Source organism: Chiloscyllium plagiosum, unplaced genomic scaffold (assembly GCF_037043375.1).
Source record: "Chiloscyllium plagiosum isolate Xiang-an unplaced genomic scaffold, Cpla_swu_hap1 HiC_scaffold_9, whole genome shotgun sequence".
Classification (NCBI taxonomy): Eukaryota; Metazoa; Chordata; class Chondrichthyes; order Orectolobiformes; family Hemiscylliidae; genus Chiloscyllium; species Chiloscyllium plagiosum.
Window position 1 is genome coordinate 48,582,504 of NW_028270147.1, and position 23,115 is coordinate 48,605,618.

Here is a 23,115-nt window from a genome sequence, read left to right on the forward strand (position 1 = left end):
ATTGGCGTAAGCCAATGATTCTCAAACCCAGCCCACACAGAGCCTTTCCTGTTGATCTCCTCTCCAAAAAGTCACAGGATAGGGTCCATGCAAAGGGAATACAATTAGCCAGACAAGGTAGGACCATTCGCATTCCTCTCCCGGAGCGAGCGAGCACCATCAGGAATCCGTTAATCTTAATTAGACATTCTGCTGTGGACTACATAAATTCAATCTCACAGATAAACTATATCCTGAACCCGAGTAGTTGCAGAATCCTAGGTAGATAATTACAGTCCACTTTCAGAGAATGCCTCCTCCTGACTGATTGACAGAAGGTGATTGACAGACTTGTCCTCTGGGAAAAATGGATCAGGTCCCAGATCAAATGAAGGTTTTCATGGATTCTCCAGCCCATAATCAAGTAGATCTGGTTGGGATTGATTATGTGATCTAGAATGAACCAACATGAGATGATTGGAACTGAAAATTCAGTTTTTTTTTAACTAAACCAAGTTAAGAAAAATAGAAACTGCCCATTCCGGATATCGTAACAAGAAGCAAAAACTAAAGAATAACTAAGAGATGTACTTCAAAGTAGTGTGAGGGGGAGAAATAGTTTGAAAAGCTTCAGTGCATGCTCCCTCTCTGAGGACACCTGGACACAGATGTAACCATGGAAGAGAAACATCCAATCAGGAATTACAGCCCCCTCCATGGCATGCTGCATGTGCCAGTTGATGACTACTATAGCCAACTCTGGGAGCAGACCAATGCTTCCCTGCTGGGTGGTCAAACATCAGGAGCATGGGCTGAACTACAACAAGAAAAGCCATTTAGTCTTTTAAAAATCATAAAACGGGGGTGCAACTGCCCACAAACTCTGGAAACATGGACCACAGATTCCATAGTACCTGCAAAAAAAATACAGCAGCCTGGAAAAAGGCAAGTTTTTAAAAAAATATAGATCCTCCACCAAATTAACTAAAACACCCAACTAAGAAGTCACCAACACCACCCACCAGGGGCAATGTAACAATAACAAAACCAAAGAGTGGGGACAAATAATGGAGGGGACTCATGAAAACATGTTATTGGGGGAAATAATGCACCCCAGACCTGCAGCACCCATTCATCTTGAAAAGCTTGGAGGCTCCTGTTGAGTACTGTGTTTTCCCTCTCCAAGGATACTTTGATATGAATGTATACATGGAGGAGAGGCAGGCAGTTGGGAATTATGACCCTCTCCACAGCCTAAAGTTTGGACCTGCTAATGCCTACTTTAGCCAAGCCCAGAAGAACTTCTGACCTGCCTGCACCCCCTCTGTGCTGGGTGCCAAAAGATCAGGACTGTGGGACTGAAATGCAACCAAAAGAATAATAATCAAACAGGGGTTGCACAACCTCACAACTTTTGTAAATGTACACAGACTCCACAGCACCACAGAATAAACAGACAGTTTGTGAGAAAATACAACATTTTTAAAAATAAAATAAACCCACCACTGAATTGACAAAGATATCCAATAACAAATTACAAACACTGCTCACGAAAGATAATTTAACAACAATGAAAACAAAAAGGGCATGGGGGTGTGTGGAAGGGATGACTAAGGACCAAGGGCACTAAATCAATGTGGTGTTTGTTGGGGAAATAATGTTCTCCACCCCGTCAGTGCCCACACATTTCTGAAAACTTCAAGGCTGCTAGTGGACATCATGTGTTCCCTCTCAAGGTACACTCAGGCATTTAAATAGCTGTAGAAGAGAAGCAGACAATCAGGAATTACACCTCCCCAGTGTCTTGACCTGTTGATGGCTGCTTTTGCCAGGCCCAGAAGCAGATGCACAAAGAGGACCTCTGAGCTACCCGCTCACTCCTCTGCACCAGATGCCCAAAGACGAGGAGCGTGGAGCCAATGTGCAACCAAAGAAAATGTTTTTAAGAAAATGAACCGGAGTGCAACTGCCCACAACTTACTTAATGTGGTTCATAGACACCACAGAATAAACCTGTAGCCTGGAATAAAAACAGCTTCCTTTTTATATTTTCCATCTATCCAAAAGGGATTGTATAAATGCATTGAAGACAAAAGGATAATGAGGGAGGGAAGAAGACCCCTCAAAGAGCAGCAAGGCAGCCTATGTGTGGAACCGCAGGGCTTGGGGAAGATTTTAAATGAATATTTTGCATCAGTGTTTACTGTGGAGAAGGACATGGAAGATATAGAATGTGGGGAAATAGATGGTGGTATCCTGAAAAATGTCTGCATTACAGAGGAGGAGGTGCTGGATGTCTTGAAACACATAAAAGTGTAAAAAAACTTTTCCTAACTGGCATCTTTTTTAAGCAAAGGATGATGCGTGCATGGAATGAGCTGCCAGAGGAAGTGGTGGAGGCTGGTACAATTATAACATTTAAAAGGTGTGTGGATGGGTACATGAATAGGAAGGGTTGAGAGGGATACGGGCCAAGTGCTAACAAGTGAAACTAGCTTTATTTAGGATATCTAGTCTGCATGGATGAGTTGGTCCAAAGGTACATCTATGAGGAAAAAAGAACAGAGGGGCTATTGGGTGATTTTGTGGTGGGTTTAGGGAAAAAAAAAGTTCTTGTTTGTGGTACCATTGGAGTTGGAATACATTATCTCACCCTCCAACACTGTTTTCATGTAATTCCTCCCTTGATTCCTCCCATTTTTAATGTTTTATTATTGCTACCCTGCCCCACTGATCAGTATTTACTGTAATTTAATGATTGGAAGATTTGTTAATTGGGCAGTGGAGAGGATAAAGCTCCACCATTTCGCATATGCACCACCCTTTACATGGAAAGATTAGTTCTTAGGTGCCTTGTAAATCTTTCCCTTCTCACCTTACATCTATGCCCTCTAACTTTGGACCCCCCCTGCCCTGAGGAAAAGGCACTGAATATTCACCCTATCCATGCCCCTCATCATTTTATAAATGTCTATAGGGTCACCCCTCAGCCTCTGACAGTCCAGGGAAGATAGCCGCAGCCTATTAAGCCTCTCCCTATAGCTCAAAGCCTCCAACACTGGCAACATCTTTGTTAATCTTTTCTGAATCCTTTCAAGTTTCACAACATCATTCATACAGCAGGGAGACCAAACCAACCACCAAATCACCAATCAAACAAATCTCAGGCACTTCCCCAGAATCAAACAATGTGGCGCTGGAAAAGCACAACAAGTTAGGCAACATCCAAATAACAGAACAGTCGACATTTTGGGCATAATCCCTTCATCAGGCGTATGCCTGAAACGTCGACTCTCTTGCTCCTTGGATGCTGCCTGACCTTATGTGCTTTTGCAGTGCCACTCTTTTCGACTCTGACTCTCCAGCATCTGCAGTCCTCACTTTCTTCTCAACCTCCAGGAACAGCAGAGCAGGGATTAAACCCACACTGTTATTCCATTAATTAGCATCCAAGGAGCAAGAGTCGATATTTCGAGCATAAACTCTTCATCAAGAATGTCCAGCATCTGCAGTCCTCTCTTTCTCCTTTTATTCCATCCCTCGATTCTGGGGATGTGCCTGAGATTTGTTTGATTGGTGATTTGGTGGTTGGTTTGGTCTCCCTGCTGTATGAAAGATGTTGTGAAACTTGAAAGGATTCAGAAAAGATTACCAAAGATGTTGCCACCAAAGGTAGAGCAACAATAACAAAAATAAAGGGAAGGGGGAGAACCTCCATATTCTTTTGTATATAGCTCCCATTTGAATAATTTAAGAATTAACAAGCACGATCCAAAAGGGGCAGACTTCCCCAGCTGTTGATCTTTTTTATCAACCTAGTCAGGTATGTGGTAACACACCTCTGGGGCAGGTGGAATTTGATTTAGGTCTTCTGGCCAAAAACCTCAGCTGTTCTTTCCTTTTTTCTTTTTATTAATACCTGAAAGTGTTATCACACAGAGTTGAGTTGCTTTTTCCTCACTATGAAATCATCCATGGTAGTATTCATCTGTTAACTACAACAAATAAATCACTCATGTTTAAACAGATTAATTAACAAGCAAAGCCCGTTAAGGACATTGCAATAACCCCAAATAAGAGAGAAGTGGGAAAAAGGAAAGGATCTCCCAGCTGTTCTTATTCTCCCATTTTGATATTTACACACAGATGCAACCCTAGCCTCAGGCGACTGACTGTGTGGAGTTTGCATGTTCTCCCCGTGTCTGCGTGGGTTTCCTCCGGGTGCTCCAGTTTCCTCCCACAGTCCAAAAATGTGCAGGTCAGGTAAATTGGCCATGCTAAAAATTGCCCGTACTGTTAGGTAAGGGGTAAATGCAGGGGTTTGGGTTGGTTGCGCTTCGGCGGGGCGGTGTGGACTTGTTGGGCCGAAGGGCCTGTTTCCACACTGTAAGTAATCTAATCTTAAGCACAAACTCCAATGAGTATCCACTGTTGTTGATTAACTCTGAAGCTATCCTGGTTTATCTTCAGTAAAAAAAATTCAAACAACAGGTTCTTGTGGCACATGGAAGTGTCCCTGTTCCTTGGCCAGGACACTTGGGTTCAAGTGTCACATGCTTTGAGGTGTATCACAACATGCCTGAACAAGTTGATTAAAAAAACTTCCTGATTTACCTTTAAAGGGATTTGCATTTGTAATATTGTCAAACAGTAAGTTATAGTACACTGCAGATTTTGCCTGGGAAAAAAAGTTATGGATAATGCTAATCCCTGCTGCATTTCTTACAGCAATACTCTGAATCTGCCTATTTGATCTGATATTCTTTAGCTAAGTCACATTGACAGTTAACTGGCCCTACTGTATATCCTTGCGAGCCATGGTCCAATCAATCAACATCCTCTTCCTGTGCTATCTGATTTTAGGTAGTTGTGATGGGTGCAAAATAAAAAGCTTTAACCTTGTATATCTGTTTAGGAATGTTTAATTTTAGTGTTGCCTACAATTGTTGACTTTACCTATTTCCTAATAGCAGACGGTGCTCAATTTAAGACTTTACATAATATCTTTTCACTGAGAAAACGTTTTATTTGTGATATACTTTCCTTTGTGACCTTTGTGTTCTTTTTATGTCCTTCAATAATTTATTTCTAGATTCATCAGAGAAACATAAAATAGTAAAGCACAGAAAGAGGCCATCAGCAGTGATCATGCTGGCTCCTTACAGGAACAATTCAGGCAAAACCTGACATTTGTTTTTCTGCAATTATTATATCATTATCCAATTTCATTTGGAAAACCCTTACTGACCTTCATCACTCTTACAGGAAGTGCATTTAAAAACCTGACTGCACATTGTACAAAAATATTTCCCTGATATCATCTTTGGTTTTTCTGCAATTCACTTAAATCATTGAGTCTAGTGCTGGATCCTTCTGCCAAGTGGAACAATCTTTCAACAGATATTCTGTTCAGAACTTTCATTATTTTGAACATCTCTACCAAAACTCCTTTCAACCTTAAGGTCAGAAACCACATGACACCAGGCTATAGTCCAACAGGTTTATTTGAAATTTCAAACGTTTCGAGCACTGCCCCTTCGTCAGGTAAAGTGAAGAGAGGCACTCAGGCACAGAATTTATAATCAGAGAGAACACCTCTCCAAGATCATCGCTACATCTCCATTTCTTGCCTTCAAACAACTGCCAAACCTTAAACAGACTATCGTTCACAGCAAACTATCCAGCCTTCAGGACCATATCGATCACAACATCATACAACCCTGTCACAGCAATCTCTGCCAGACATGCCAGATCTTTGACGTGGATACTACCATCACACGTAGGAGCGCCATCCACCATGTACATGGCAGATACTCATGTGACTCGGCCAATGTTGTCTTCCTCATCTGCTGCAGGCAAGGATTCCCTGAGGCATGGTATATTGGCAAGACCATGCAGACACTACGACAGCGGATGAATAGACACCATGCAAGAATCACCAGACAGGAATGTTCCCTCCCAGCTGGGGCACACTTAAGCGGTCAAGGCTATTCAGTCTCCGATCTTCAGGTAAGTGGCCTCCGAAGTGGCCTTCGAGATAACAACACAGAATCGCCAAACAGAAACAGATAGCCAAGTTCCATATCCATGAAAATGGCCTCAACCGTGATCTTGGGTTCATGTCACGCTACATGTGACCTCACCATACTGTTCTGCATCTGTAAAATTTTCCTACTGTCCTGTTTTGATACCATCTCCTTGATAACCCGTTATGATCTTTCTACCTTAATGATTTTGTATAGTTTTAGATAACTTGTTACTTTGGATAGACCCTCAGCAAGCAACTCATACCTATCATATTATTTCAGTCATTTGGTTTGTCTCCAGCACACCTTATTTTTAATATTTTGTCATTATCTCTCTGCCTTAATTAATTGGATTATAGGTCATCCCTTAACTTGCTATTCAGCTGTTAACACTTCGCTCACACTGTCTGACACTCTTGATCACCTGCAGAGATTTATTATTCAGCCTGTCAACACTCCACTCACACCATTTGTATGGTCTTTTGATCTGTCTGATTGTAAATTCTGTGCCTGAGTGCCTGTCTTCACTCCACCTGATAAGTGACAGAGCTCCAAAAACTTGTGATTTCAAATAAATCTGTTGGACTACAACCTGGTGCTGTGTGACTTCTGACTTTGTTCACCCCAGTTCATCAGCGGTGCTGCCACGTCATGGCCTTTTAATCTTGACATCTTTAAGAAGAACAACCAACATCTCCAGTTTATCTGGATGTAGGTTTGCTTGCTGAGCTGGAAGGTTCATTTTCAGACGTTTCATCACCAAACTAGGTAACATCTTCAGTGAGCCTCAGGACAAAGCAGTGCTGGTGTTTCCTGCTTTCTGTTTATATGTTTTGGTTTCCTTGGGTTGGTGATGTCATTTCCTGTGGTGACGTCCTTTCCTATGGTGATGTCATTTCCTGTTCTTTTCTCAGGGGGTGGTAAATGGGGTCCAAGTCAATGTGTATGTTGATAGAGTTCCAGTTGAAATGCCATGCTTCTAGGAATTCTTGTGCGTGTCACTGTTTGGCTTGTCCGAGGATGGATGTGTTGTCCCAGTCGAAGCAGTGTTCTTCCTTATCCATATGTAAGGATACTAGTGAGAGAGGGCCATGTTGTTTTGTGGCTAATTGATATTCATGTATCCATGTGGCTAGTTTTCTGCCTGTTTGTCCAATGTAGTGCTTGTTACAGTTATAGAGTCATAGAGATGTACAGCACAGCAATTGCAACATTTAAAAGGTATTTGGATGGATATATGAATAGGAAGGGTTTGGAGGGATATAGGCCGGGTACTGGCAGGTGGGACTAGATTGGGTTGGGATATCTGGTCAGCATGGATGGGTTCTTGCACGGTATTTTGTAAATGACATTAGTTTTGCTTGTTGTCTGTATAGGATCTTTCAAGTTCATTAGCTACTGTTTTAGTGTGTTGGTGGGTTTGTGGTTACCATGATGCCAAGGGATCTGAGTAGTTTTGCAGTCCTTTCTGAAATGTCTTAGGTATAGGGGAGAGTGGCTAGGGTTTCTGGACGCAATTTGTCTGCTTGTTTGGGTTTGTTGCTGAGAACTCGGCGGACTGTATTCATTGGGTACCCATTCTTTTTGAATACACTGTAGAGGTGATTTTCCTCTGCTCTGCATAGTTCTTCTGTGTCATCCACATAATGGACCCAAAGTTTGGGTTGGATGGTTGGCAGAGCTGTTTGTTCGAGTCCCTGCATTACTGTCTCTGCTAAGAACCCTGATATCGGAGATCCCATGGGTATCCTGTTGGTTTGTCTGTATGATTTGTTGCTGAAGGTGAAGTGGGTGGTAAGGCGTAGGTCCACTAGCTTGCCGATATGGTCCTTGCTGATGAAGTTGGTGGTATTTGGTGTATGTGTCTTTAGGTCTTCTAATAGTGTAGTCAGTGTTTACTTGGCTATGTTGATGATTGATATGAACACCGCTTTTACATCAAAGGAGACCATTATTTCATCCTCTTCTATCTTAGTGTCTTTAATGGTCTTCAGGAATTCTTGGGTAGAGTGGATGGAGTGGTGTGAGTCTTCTACTAAGTGTTTCAGTCTTTGGTGTAGCTCCTTGGCCAATCTGTAAGTTGGTGTTCCAGGTAGCGAGACTGTGGGTCTGAGGGGGACTTCTAGTTTGTGAATTGTGCATAGTCCGTAGAAGCGTGGTGTGTTGGATCTGTCTGGTTTCTTTTTTTGGAATTCGGTCTTATTTGTTTCTCCAGATTTCTTAAGTTTTTTTGAGTAGGGCTGTGATTCTCTAATTGTGGGATTGGATCTATTGCCACTTGTTGGTAAGTGTTGGTATCTGCAAGTAGTGCGTTTGCTTTTTCAATGTAGTCTCTTTGATTTAAATGACTGTCAAACATCCTTTGTCTGCAGGTAGGATGACAATGTTTTTAGCTTTTATTAGTGTTTTCCTTTCTTGTGTTTTTTGAGTGTGTTTCCTTTCTTTTTCCTGCTTAATGTTGGTGCGACCACCTGTCTGATAGTTTGCTGGGTTTCTTCAGTGAGTTGGTTGTTTTTTAGTGTTGTTTCTAATGCTGCTAAGAAATGTTTCTTATCTGCATTCTGGAAGCTCTAATTTAATCCTCTTACTAAGACGGCTTTTTCAGTGTCTGTTAAGGGTTGGTCAGATAAGTTTTTATCCACGCTTCTGTGTTGTCAGTGTTGTTATTTTGTGTGAGTTTGTCTAGTTTTTTCTGCAGGTCTAGTGTTTTCATTTTCTGTGCTTGTCACTGTCTAATATCTATGGCTTGTTGTACTGTATCTGTCTATTCATGGTCTGTTGCATGAGTGGATAAAGATTTTTGGTGCAAAGTTTCCCGGTGGTATTTACGGAGTCTGTTGTGGGCATCATTAATCATTTCTCTAAGCATTCTGCAGGCCATTTTGCTTTGCTATTCTTTTGGCTAGTGGGGTGTTAAGGGGAGGCTTGTATTTAAGATGTTTAGGTAATACCTGTTTTCTTAGGCATTTGTGCAGGATGTACAGCAGTTCGTGGGTGGCGCTCTGTCAGATGGTATTTGTTTCCAATTTTCAGACCAGTTTTAGCGTATTGCAGCCCGAGGTGTTAGCAAGCTTTGAGAAGATTTGTAGCTCAGGTTGAGGTTCTGGATGTAGGTTTGCTCGCTGAATCGAAAGATTCATTTTCAGATGTTTCGTCACCATAGTAGGTAATATATTCAGTGAGCCTCCAGACGAAGATGGTCTTTTGAAGACCATCAAAGACACTAAGATAGAAGAGGATGAAATAATGGTCTCCTTTGATGTAACAGCGGTGTTCACATCAATCAACATCAACCTAACCAAGGAAACACTGGCTACACTACTAGAAGACCCAAAGACACACACACCAAACACCAACTTCATCAGCAAGGACAGTATCATCAAGCTAATGGAATCTATGCCTTACCACCCACTTCACCTTCAACAACAAAACCTACAGACAAACCAACAGAACACCCATGAGATCTCCGCTGTCAGGATTCTTAGCAGAGACAGTAATGCAGAGACTCGAACAAACAACTCTGCCAATCATCCAACCCAAACTCTGGGTCCACTACGTGGATGACACCTTTGTCATCATTAAACAAAACAAATTATAGGAAACCTTTAAGACCATCAATAATACCCTTACTGGCATAACGTTCACTAAAGAGGAGGAAAACAACAACAAACTGCCATTCCTAGATGTCACAGTAGAGCGAACAGCAAATGGGGAACTTCAAACCAGCATCTACAGGAAAACAACATATATGGACCAAATATTGAACTACAAAAGCAATCATCCCAACACCCACAAACGAAGCTGCATCAGAATATTATTTCAATGAGCAAACACACGCTGCAGCACAGAGGAACTACGCAGAGCAGAGGAAGATCACCTATACAGTGCATTCAAAAAGAATGCGTACCCAACGAACACAGTCCTCCGATTTCTCAGCAACAAACCCAAACAAGCAGACAAAATGCATCCAGAAATCCTAGCCACTCTCCACTACATCAAAGACATCTCAGAAATGACTGCCAGACTACTCAGACCCCTTGGCATCATGGTAGCCCACAAATCCACCAACACACTAAAAGAGGAGCTAATGAATTTGAAAGACCCTATATAGACAACAAGCAAAACTAATGTCATTTACAAAATGCTGTGCAAGAACTGTAACAAACATTACATTGGACAAATAGGCAGAAAACTAGCCACATGAATACATGAACGTAAATTGGCCACAAAACGACATGACCCTCTCTCACTAGTACCCTCACATACAGATAAGGAAGGACACCACTTCAACTGGGACAACACATCCATCCTAGGACAAGCCAGAGGCACGCACAAGAATTCCTGGAAGCATGGCATTTCAACTGGAACTCTATCAACAAACACATTGACTTGGATCCTATTTACTACCCCCTGAGAAAAAGAACGGGAAATGGCATTGCCATAGGAAAGGATGTCACCACAGGAAATGACATCACCAACTCAAGGAAACCCAAACATATAAATAGAAAGCAGGAAATACGAGCAATGCTTCGTCGGCTCACTGAAGTTGTTACCTAGTATGGTGACGAAACATCTGAAAATGAACCTTCCAGCTCAGCGAGTAAACCTACATCCAGAACCTCAACCAGTTACAAATCTTCTCAAAACTTGCTATCTCCAGTTTATCTCTGATTTCTAGAACCAGTCTTTAATATTTTTTCTGCACCCTTGAAAATGCCTTCATATTCTCATTAAATGTGATGTTCGGAGTTGTACACCAGATTTGAATATTCTGTGGCACAGATTGGGGATATATTGAGACTCTTTGATCCAGTTGAAACTGTTCAGTGGCAGTATCATACTGCTGGTGGAATTCTACCTCTAGCAGAATTCTAGCAGACTTCTACCTCTCAGTGAAAGGAAATTGCAGCCTTGAGATTGTTGACCAATCTGTTTGGCCATCATGTCTTTCAAGACAAGCACCATTTAATTTAGTAGTGGGCACCACAAGAACTGCAAGTAATCCCCTGGAAAAAGACAACATGGATCTGGAAAAATGTTCATCAGGAATGTTGGGCATGGGGATGTTGTGGGGTAGGGCTGGAGCTACCAACATAAATTTTCTAAGCATACCTCTTCCCCCTTCTTCCCCCCCAGTACTGAAAGCATACCCACAGGGGCCCTGTAAATCAATCCATAATGAACGTTCACCGATCTCCTCACTTTTGTAATGTAAGCCTCAAGTCCTAAAGCCCAGGATCCAATATATCTTGTTTATCAAGTTCTGAGCCAACTCTGCCAAATTTAATGATATGTACATAATGCACTGCACTCCAGATCATTTTCCTACTGTACCTGTTTAGAATTGCATGTTGTCACTAACAAGAAGAAGAGGCAAATTAAATTATTTTTATTGTCCCCCATCCTGTCTATTGCATTTCCAATTTTCATTCGTTATCTTCTTATCCATTTTAATAACAGGTGGTGATGTATTTTGCCCAGTTCCTGTTAATTGGAGTCACAGAATCATTGAGATGTACAGCATGGAAACCATCCAACTCAAACATGCCGACCAGATATCGTAACCTAATCTAGTCCCAGTTGCCAGCACTTGGCTCATATCCCTCTAAACTCTTCCAATTTATATAGCCATCCCAATGCATCCTAAATGTTGCAATTGTATCAGCCTCCACAACTTACTCTGGCAGCTCATTCCACATATGCACCACCCTCTGTGTGAAAACGCTGCCCCTTAGGCCCCAAATAAATCTTTCCCCTACACCATAAACCTATGCCCTCAAGTCCTGGACTCCCGCACCCCAGGGGAAACACCTTGTCTATTTGCCCTATCCATGCCCCTAATGATCTCATAAATCTCTATAAGGTCACCCCTCAGCCTCGACACTCCAGGGAAAAAAGCCCCAGGCTATTCAGCCGCTCCCTGCAGCTCAAACCATCCAACCCTGGCAACATATTTGTAGATTTTCTTTCTGAACCCTTTCAAATTTCACATTATCCTTCCGATAGGAGGGAGATCAGAATTGCAAACAGTATTCCAAAAGTGGCCTAACTAATATCCTGTGGCACTGCAACTTGACCTCCCAACTCCTATACTCAGTGCTCTGACTAATAAAGGAAAGCGTCCCAAATTCCTTCATTATCCTTTCTCCCAATGACTCCACTTTCAAGGAACTATAAACATGTACTCCAAGGTCTCTTTGGTCAGCAACACTCCTAGGACCTTACCATTAAGTGTATAAGTCCTGTTCTGATTTGCCTTCCCAAAATGCATTACCTCACATTTATCTAAATTAAACTCCATCAGCCACTCGTCGGCCCATTTTATCAAGATCCCATTGTACTCTGAGGTACTCTTCTTTGCTGTCCACTACACCTCCAATTGGTGTCATCTGCAAACTTACGAACTTTATATAAATGACAAAAAGCAGTGGACCCAGCACCGATTCTTGTGGCACACCACTAGTCACAGGCCTCCAGTTCGAAAAGCAATCCTCCACCACCACCTTTTGTCTTCTACCTTTGAGCCAGTTCTGTATCCAAATGGCTAGCTCTCCGTGTATTCTATGAGATCTAACCTTGCTAACCAGTCTACCATGGGGAACCTTGTTGAATGCCTCACTGAAGTCCATATAGATCATGTCCATCACTCAGCCCTCGTCAATCCTCTTTATTACTTCTTCAAAACATTCAATCAAGTTCATGAGACATGATTTCCCAAGCACAAAGCCATGTTGACTAACCCTAATCAGTCCTTGCCTTTCCAAATAACATATAAATCCTGCCCCTCAGGAATCCCTCCAACAACTTGCCCACCACCGATGTCAGGCTCACCAGTCGATAGCTGCTGGCTTTTCGTTACCACCTTTCTTAAATAGTGGTACCTTGGTAGCCAACCTCCAGTCTTCCGCACCTCACCTGTGACTATTGATGGTCCAAATATCTTAGCAAGGGACCCAGCAATCACTTCCCTAGATTCCCACAGAGTTTTAGAGTACTCCTGATCAGATCCTGGTTTTCTTTTCACCTTTGTACATTTTAAGACCCCCAGCACCACCTCCTCTGTAATATAGACGTTTTTCAGGATGTCACCATCTATTTCCTCACATTCTGTATCTTCCAAATCTTTCTCCATAGTAAACACTGATGCAAAATATTCATTTAGTATCTCCCCCATCTCTCCAATTCCACACATAGGCTGCCTTGCTGATCTTTGAGGGGCCCTATTCTCTTGGAGAATGTGAAGAATGCAGATGCTGGAGATCAGAGTCAAAAAGTGCGGTGCTGGAAAAGTACAGCCGCTCAGGCAGCATCCGATGAACAGGAGAGTCGACCACTGGGCGACACGGTGGCTCAGTGGGGCGGCACGGTGTTTCAGTGGTTCGCACTACTACCTCACAGTGCCAGGGACCCAGGTTCGATTTCTTCCTCAGGCAACTCTCTGTGTGGAGTTTGCACATTCTCCCCGTGTCTGCGTGAGTTTCCACCGGGTGCTCCGGTTTCCTCACACAATCCAAAGACATGCAGGTCAGGTGAATTGGCAATGCTAAATTGCCCATAGTGTTAAGTGCATTAGTCAGGGGTAAATATAGGGTAGGAGGATGGATCTGGGTGGGTTACTCATCGGAGGGTCGGTGTGGACTTGTTGGGAATCATTTCTAATCCTTACTGTAGGGAATCATTTCTAATCTAATCATAATTTTTTTTATTCTTCATGCCAATATAGATATTTTAAAATTTTTCGACATTATAATCCATTTGTCACTTAAATTCCTTCCCTTCATTTAAATTCTCAGCAGTTTAGCATCAATCCCTGTGGCACACCACTTGTCACATCTTGTCAACCTGGAAAGATCTACTTACACCTGCTTACTGCTTCCTGTTAGCCAGCCAATCTGCAATCCATGCCAATATGCTACCTGCTACATTATTGGCTTTTATTTTCCAGTATTATCTTTGATGTGGTACCTTATAAAATGTCTTCTGGAAATCAAAGTACAGACATTCTCTGGTTCTATTTCATCCACCAATACTCTAGTGCTCCTGCCAGCTGGGTCCTTGCCTGCCTCCCTCGCAGTCATAATCTCCATTCCCTGAAGACTGACTAAATCTGACGATCCAACCCCAAGAGATCTGACTGTCTTCTGGTTCAAAAGGTAGCTTTCCCCTTCACTGATGCATCGCCATGTCTGTAGTCCAGCCTCCGACCCATAAAATCTGCCCCAAGCCTACTCAAACTTCAAATGTGGACCAAACTGATATCCAGGAACTCTTGCATGCTGCAACTGTGAAACATCTTGCTATCCTTGATGTTTTTTTAAGAAACTACTGATTGTTGTATTCAACTTTATATTTAATTATGCTTTTTTTATACATTTTATTAGCGTTACCACCGTCTGATATGCAATTTTAAACGTTAGGAATAGAATAAACCTTAATCATTAATCAAATACTTACTAATTAACCATCTCCTTTTCCTGTATCAGAGTAAGTATCAATTTCTGGAGACTGGAAAAGTTTAGACAAAGGCAATGGCATCAAAATGTCCTTTTCCCTTTCTCCACTTAATTTCCTGAATCAGTTAACTCTAGCAGTCTGATAGATGTGGCACATAAGTGCTGAGTCACACTAATTTGGTTAATTGATATGCTCCTAACATAAAAAATCAACCTGATACAGTTAATTCATGTTTAATTTGATTCTTAATTAAGTCACTCTCCTTGAAAGGCAAACAAAAACTGCTTAAGGTTGGCCACTACATAATTTAAACCATAGTTTTGAGTTTTCTGCCAATTACAAACTAGATTAAATTTGTACAAAATAAAATATTGACATTCTTACCCAAAAACAGCACTTACTAATATTATAGATATCTATCTACCCCCTATATTCACATCCCCATCAGATTGCACTGTGTAATTTCAACTATAGTTTTCAGTTTAGTGCCAATTACAAACTAAATTAAATTTGTACAAAATAAAAATTTAGACATTCTCACCCAAAAGCAGCTCACACAAATTTTATAAATATCTACGCCTATTATTCACATCACCATAAACTTGACATTTGGGTACAATACTGGCAAATGCAAGTGGATTCTTCCTTCCATGCTGTATTCCTGATGCCCCAGGACAATATTATTAGATAGTAGAAATGTGTGCCATTATATAACAGACTTGGAGAATTCAGAATTTTCAGATACATGAGGGACAGCAGGAATAAGGGAAAGTTAGGGCCAATATAGTAAAGTACTATAAGTAATCCAGGTAAGAGTAAAGTTAATGTAAGGGAAGTATAGTTAAGATGTGCCAGTGCAACTGATTCAACTTGAAGACATGGCCTGTGAAGTGTAGAAATCATGGAGCCTACAAGTGTCATAAATGACCTTGTGTGCAGAAAGTGATGCCAGTTCAGAAACTTGAAATCCGAATTTCAGAGCACAGGCATCCGAAAGAGTCTCTATAGTGCATCCATGAGGTTGAGAGTTATTTGATAACACATTCTGAGAGATGGTCACACTGCAGCTCATGGGTCTGGAGGCAGAAAAGGAATTGAGAAATCACCAGACAGGCCAAGAGAACCTGCAAAGTAGTGCAGGAGTCTTCTGGGGTACCACTCAAAAATCAATTTTCCATTTTGGAAGTTAATGAGGGGACTGACTCCTCAAGGTACTGTAGTCAGAATCATGTTTGTGGTACCAAGAACGGTACAGCTGTACACGAGTGAAGGAAGAAGAAAGGAAGATCAACTGGGGTTGGGAATTTATTAGGTAGGGGAGCAGATAGGCCTTTCTGTGGATTTTGATGTGATTCCAGAATGCTATTTTGTCTCACTGGTGCCATGATCAAGGACATCACAGAGCAGCTGCAGAACTCTCTTCTGAGAGAGTGTGAACAGATCGAGATCATGGCCCACGTTGATACTAACCTACTTCGGCAGGAAGGAAGGTGTGGTCCTGCAATCAGAATTTAGATAGAAAATTAGCAAGCAGGATCTTTGGATTACTGCCAGTCTCATATGCAAATGAGTCCAGAAATAGTAAGATTAGGCAGATGAATGTGGGGAGAAAGTGAGGTCTGCAGATGCTGGAGATCAGAGCTGGAAATGTGTTGCTGGAAAAGCGCAGCAGGTCAGGCAGCATCCAGGGAACAGGAGAATCGACGTTTCAGGCAAATTCCTGAAGAAGGGCTTATGCCCGAAACGTCGATTCTCCTGTTCCCTGGATGCTGCCTGACCTGCTGCGCTTTTCCAGCAACACATTTCCAGAGCAGATGAATGTGGGACCCTGAAAGATGGTGCACAGGGAGGTCTTTAAATTTCTGTGACACTGGAAATTGCTGTAGGGAAGATAGGACTTGTACAAGCCAGATGAATTGCCCCTGATCAAAACTGGGACCGAGTTCCTTATGAGTCATTTTGCTAATGCTATCGGAAGGGCTTTAAACTACTTAGCTAGATGGAACCAGGTAGAGAATAGTAAGTTAAACCGTGAAGTCAGAGTAAGAGAGAAAACAATGAAATTGAAGTCAGTGAATGCACAGAATATAGTAAACTATACTGGGGAGTTAAAGGCACACACTGCCGTGTAGAAATATGATTTTTTAGTGATAACTGAGACCAGGCTTAAAGAAGGGCAGAGCTAAATGTTAAATATTCCTGGATAAAAGGTGTTACAAAGATAGAAAAGGAAGGAAAGGAGGGGTAGCAGTATTTATTCTGCTGCTATATCTTATCATCTTATGGTTTCAGGTTATCCCACCTTTCTCCATTCTTGCCACGTTTTAAATCAGTTCTTGCCAATTGACCTTTCTTATTCTGGTTTGACTATTGTCTTTGTCCTCTATTATCACACACCTTTGTGTATAATGAACACTATGCAGGACAGCATTTTAGTGTTGGAGAGAGGCTTTCCCAGAGGGTGCTGGAATGGAATTTATTTGGCTAGAGCTGTGCAAGAAAAAAAGTAAAATTAGTCTATTCAGTGTAGTCTGTAGATCACCAATGATTGAAGATGCACAGGAAGAGATCTGCGGGAAAATTACAGACAGATAGTACCATCGTACAATGCTTTAATCACCTAAATATAGACTATGGTAGTGCCAGGGAAAATAAGACAAATGTTCCTTGATTGTGTTCAGGAGAATTTCCTACAACAGTATGTGCCCGATTCAACAAGAAAGGTTGCACAGTTGGACCTGATTCTTGGAACTGAGATGGGCGAAGTAGCTCAAGTGTCAATGGGAGAGCATTGAGGGCATAGTGTTCATTATACACAAAGGTGTATGATAATAGAGGACAAAGACAATAGTCAAACCAGAATAAGAAAGGTCAATTGGCAGAGAACTGATTTAAAATGTGGCAAGAATGGAGATGGGTGGGATAACCTGAAACCATAAGATGATAAGATATAGCAGCAGAATTAAGACATTTACCACCCCCTGCCCCAACTTGAGCATGGCTGATATGTTTCTCAACTCCATTCTCCTGTTTTCTCCTGTAAGCTTTGATCCCCTTACTAATAAAGAATCTGTCTTAAAAACACTCAATAACTTGGCCTCCATAGCCTGTGGAATTTGCCTGCACAGAAAGTCAAGGCCAAAACATTGTCTGATTTCAAGAAGAAGTTGGACATTGCAGTTGGGGTTAAAGGGATCAAAGGACATAAGGAAAAGGTGAGAACAGGTTCTTGAGATTAATGATCAGCCATGACCATAATGAATAGTGTGCAGACTCGAAGGGCTGAATGACCTACTTCAGCTCTTATTTTCTATTACTTTGTGTTTTAAATACAATTCAAAACCGAGGAATACGGGGAGGGGAGAAAGCATATTAGAGAAACAATGAGGAATTATGAGGAAAGACTGCAATCAACTTAAAGGGGAATGCCAAAATTTTCTATAGGCATATATAGTAAAATAATAGTGATAAGAAGATTAGCTTTTCAAAAAGCAGATTAACAAATGGAAGCAGTGAGCATGGCTGAGGTAGTAAACACTTTTCATCTGTCTTTAACAAGGAGGTAGATAATACACAGACTATGGCTTATACTGCAGTTGATGCTGTGGCATAGCCAGTAGTCTCTGTTGTTCTGTGTTTGCTGACACAAATTTACCAATTTCACACCAGGGCTAGTTAACTGGCCATATGCTCTCTTTATTTGAAGATATATCACAGAATTGTACAGCAGGCAGATTCAGCAACTATTGTTACAGGGGCAAAAATAGTTACATTCTATCACATTACATGCCTCAAGTTCAACTGTGCAATGTCTACAAGTCATATAGAACAAAACAAAAAGCAGTTATAGGCTTTTTGGCCCATCGAGCCTGTTCTGCTATTAAATATGGCAATAATTGATCCTCTAACTCAATGCCATACTGAAATTCATTCCCCATCTCCTTTTATGCCTTTAGTCTGTAGAAATCTGTTTCTTTTGTAAATATATTCAGTGACTTGCCCTCTATCACCTTATGTGGTAGAGACTTCCACAGGGTCATCATCCTCTGTGAGGGAAGAAATTTCTCCTCGTCTCAGTCCTGAATGGTCTGCTCTGTATCCTGAGAATGTGATCCCTTGCTCTGGACTCCCAAACCATAGATAGCATCATCCCTGCATCTAGTCTTTCCAGCCCAGTCAAACTTTTATAAGTTTCAATGAGATTCCCCTCTTATCTCTACTCCAGTAAATACAGACCTGGTAAATCCAATCTCTCCCCAAAAGACATTTCTGTCATCCAGGGATCAGCCTGATGAACTTTCATTGAACTCCCTCTATGGCAAGTATATCTTAGGTAACGAGACCAAAACTGCGCACAGTACTCCTGGTATGGTCTTACCCAGGTCCTGCAAAGCTTCAGCAAAAATCCTTTCTCTTGTTCTCAAATCCCCTTCCAGTTAAAGTCAACACACCATATGCTTTCCTAACTGTTTGCTTTCTTTCAGGGACTTGAATACAAAGACATTTTTATGCCCCCTCATACACGCAGCACTCTGGTTCAGTGGCTAGCACTGCTGCCTCACAGCACCAGGGACCTGGGTTCGATTCGATTCCATTCCATTCCATTCTCCCTGTGGGTTTTTTTCCGGGTGCTCCGGTTTCCTCCCACAATCCAAAGATGTGCAGGTCAGGTGAATTGGCCATGCTAAATTGCCCATAGTGTTAGGTGCATTAGTCAGGGGTAAAATATTAACAGGGTAAGGGAATGGGTCGGTATGGACTTGTTGGGCCGAAGGGCCTGTTTCCATACTGTAAGGAATCTAATCTACATCAATCTATCACTGTTTAAGTAATACTCTATTATTCTCATCATTGTCAGCAAATTTGGAAATATTACATTTGATTCCCTCAAAACATCTTTGATATATGTTATGAGTAACTAGCAGCCAAGCATAGATTCCTATGATGGCCTGCTAGTCTTTGCCTTCCAGTCTGAAAAACATCCATTTATTCCCACACCGTTTCCTGTTTGCTAACCAATTTTCAATTCATGCCTGCAATTACCACCACCTTCATTGATTTTCCATTATCCATTTTAATCTGAACACTGCTACTTTTTAAAATCTTGGCTGTGAGGTCATACAATATTAAAGAGAAAAGTAATTTGCAATGCAATTTCCAGTTGTTGAACTTTCTGTAGAAGGCATGTTGAAACGGGAATATTTTTAACAAGGTATGTTTTTACACAGACAATAAATGTATCTTAAGAAAATATTTTAGATTATAATTGTTTGGATTTTAATCAACTTATTTTTATTTAATTATTTGCAGAGAGTAATTTTTAATATTGTCAACTTCAGCAAAACGAAGAGCCTCTACAGAGATGGAATGACACCAGTTGTGAAATCTACAAGCAGACCAAAATGGTAAAACAACTGAAAGCTTGATATAAACTTTTGTGGAATGAAAAGCTGGTGGATTTCCTTTTGTTACTGGATAAATTTAAACATGAATCTGCAATTGTTACAGCAAAAGTATATTTTAATTAAAAACATCAAAAATGTAGAGCTGTGGCATTGCTACAAAATGATTGGAAGTGGAAACTGGTTTGTATTACACCCAAATTTGCAGTATAAAATTAGTACAAGCATAATATTCAGCAGTGCGATGTCCGGCACAGAACTTGCATTGACGTTGGCCAACTGCTGAACTTGTAAGTACTTTTAAATTTATCTTTTTGGATATATTATGACACACCTCTGGATACAGGGGTGGAACTTGAACCCAGATCTATTAGCCCAGGTGTGAACATTACCACTCCACCACAAGAACCCTTAAACAGTGGCACTTAACATAGACTTTGATGCACGACTCTGAGATTGCAAGTCTCATGCACTGAGCGAACAAAACATTGAGATTAAGTACTGGTCTTCTTCTCGAAAGAATCTTGCCTCTGCAGCAATCAAGAAAAGGGAGGGCCTCTCAAATGTTCCTGTGGAACCATGAACAAGTATAGTTCCCTAACTGCAATTACTGTGCTTTGTTGACTCCAATTCTTACCCATCCCTTATTCTAGTTATTACACATTCCTAATTCCAATTGACTGCGACTCTTGTGGTGCACTAGTAATGTCTCTAACTCTGAGCCAGGACACCCTGGTGTGAGTCTAACCTGTTCAGAGGCCTGTAATAACATCTCCGAACAGGTTGATTAGAAAATATCTAAAAGCATAACGCAGATGATGAAATTTAAATTAAAAAAAAAAGAAAGTGCAACAGAAACACTGCAGGTCTGCCAGCAACTGTGGAGAGAGAAACAGAGTTATACCTAACTTATTGTGCAGTGGTAGTGTCTCTACGTTTGAGCCAGGAGCCAAGACCCATCTGCTTCAGAGGTGTGTAATAATATCTCTAAACAGGCTGATTAGAAACTAACAACTTCAATTGACTTCCTTGCTCTATCACTGTCCTCCCATCAGAATATATTTGAGTGCCATAGCAAATGAGGCAACTGTTGCTGACTTGTTTTTTTCCCCTAAAATCATCCCTCCTGATTTTGTGACAAGCCTCAACTGTCTGACTTCACACAGACAGTTGCCCAAGGATGGAATCGCACCCAGGTACTGGCACTGTGAGGCAGAAGTGTTAATCACCTTGCCAACCATGCTGCGCTTATCCGAAACAACCAACAGGTACATACACATAACATCCCCTTTTCAAACCTGTTGTTTCCAGAACCAGGCACTACTTTGAAAACCAGGAATTTATGCTATTCTGCTGCTATATTCAAAAGTGATGGGCTAGTACTGTGCAGCTTCAAGCCTGCCCAGATAATTCCCTCAGTCCCAAACTGTTTCTCACTTTGCTACTGCTGACTTCCATGGACAGGGAGTGACAGTGGTTGCTATCCATGGAGCTTGCCCTGAGAAGTTGGGGAATGCTGCCAATCCTGGAAGCCCAGAGGAGTTGCTTGTGGGCTACAGCCACCAGGTAACTGCTCTGACTTTCAAGTCAGGAATTGCACATCTCGTTTCTCGCCAGTACCAGGGGAATAGCAACCTACATTAAAAATGAGATGAGGTTAAGTAATAATAAGATGCATTCAAATAGACTTCTCATTGCTCACCAGCATGTTTATCACCTAGCTGTTCAACCCTGAAGACATTAAGGGTTGACTAGTAACAGGTTATATCGATATGATAGATATTGTTACAGAGACATTGAGGCAGACCAGATGTTAAGTCTTACTTCTCTGAGATCCTAAGCTGTTCGACCCTCAAGTCCATATGTCAACCATCATAGTGAGTGGCATAGTGTTTATGCCACTCCTCAGTTTTAACACTTTCAGACCTATATTCAAAATCTCCACATTTTTTTCTCTCTTAATATTATCAATATTATATACATATTATTACACAATATAATTGCACTTGCTGTTAGCCATCTCCCTGAATCTGCATGTTTTACTATTCTCTCAGAATGCATTTTCTTCAGTCTTCGAAGGCTTGTAATTTACTGGGTTAAAGATGGTTGACTGATTCTCTTCCTGACATCTGAGCACTATCGGGCTATACTTCACTCCCTAAAACTAAATCTGAAAATGCAACCCTTCCACCTTCTATTTGACACATTTTACCAAAAAAGTGCTCCTGAATATAATTTAGGAATTATGTGGCCTCTGTAAATTTTACACTACGCATGTCTCAGTTGATTTTAGGATAATTGAAATACCTCACAGCTATTGTCTTATTATTTTGTCTGGAATTTGACTACATATTTGATCTTCTAGCTTGCTCTGACAACTTGGAGGTGTTTCATATACTCACCACGATGTGATTCCTCCTTTCCTGATCCTTCGTTCAAACCATGTAGCTTGATTTGATCCCTCTGGCATAACACCCCTTTTCACAGCTGTGATTGTTTCCTTAATTGCAATTGCCATCCACTTGTTTTATTAATCCCCCTTTCTATCTCATCTGAAAACCTCACAAGCATAGGTGTTAGGAAATCATCCTGCCCCTCTCTAAGCCACTTCGATTAAATCCAAAATTTCTTTCAATGTCTGCCTGACAGTCATGGATTTCTATGTCTTTAATTTATATTTTTTCTCCGTTACTTTGGAGAAAAATCAATCATATTAAATATGTCCATTTAAGTTATAACCGTAAATATATAGAAAATTTAGGGCACAGAAACAAGTAATTCAGCTCACTTGGCATATACTGCATATGCTTGTGTTTATGCACAATTTGTGTTTTTCAGTGAGTCTTTCTATCCCATATGTACTTTCCCAGCTTTAATTATTTCTATGCTATTATATCCATATGATAACAAATTTAGCATTCTAATTGCTGTATAGCGAAAGAGGTTTATTCTAAATTCCTCTTCAGATTTACTGGTGACTGTAATTTTCTTCTCTTTATTTGCTCACTAGATGTGGGCAATGCTGGCTGGGCTAGCATTTATTGCCTTGCCCTAATTGCCCTTGAGACCATGATGGTAAGCTACTTTCTTGAATCACTGCAGTCCATGTAGTGTAAATACACTCACAGTGCTGCTAGGAAGAGAATGGGAAGGTTCTGACCTTGCAACAATGAAGGAATTGCAATGACGTTCAAAGCTGGGATGATGTGAGCTTGGAGGGAGCTTCAGGTTCTAGTGTACCCATGAATCCATTG

General features: G+C 41.2%; 1 protein-coding gene across 1 annotated transcript in view; it reads left to right on the top strand.

Annotated features, from left to right (window-relative positions):
• Window positions 1–23,115, top strand: part of agbl4 (AGBL carboxypeptidase 4) — an 854,548-nt gene that overhangs the window by 225,310 nt on the left and 606,123 nt on the right. The window contains exon 4 of the mRNA XM_043699224.2: window positions 19,770–19,864. Within this exon, the coding sequence (XP_043555159.1) occupies window positions 19,770–19,864 (95 nt within the window). The remainder of the gene's footprint in view (window positions 1–19,769; window positions 19,865–23,115) is intronic.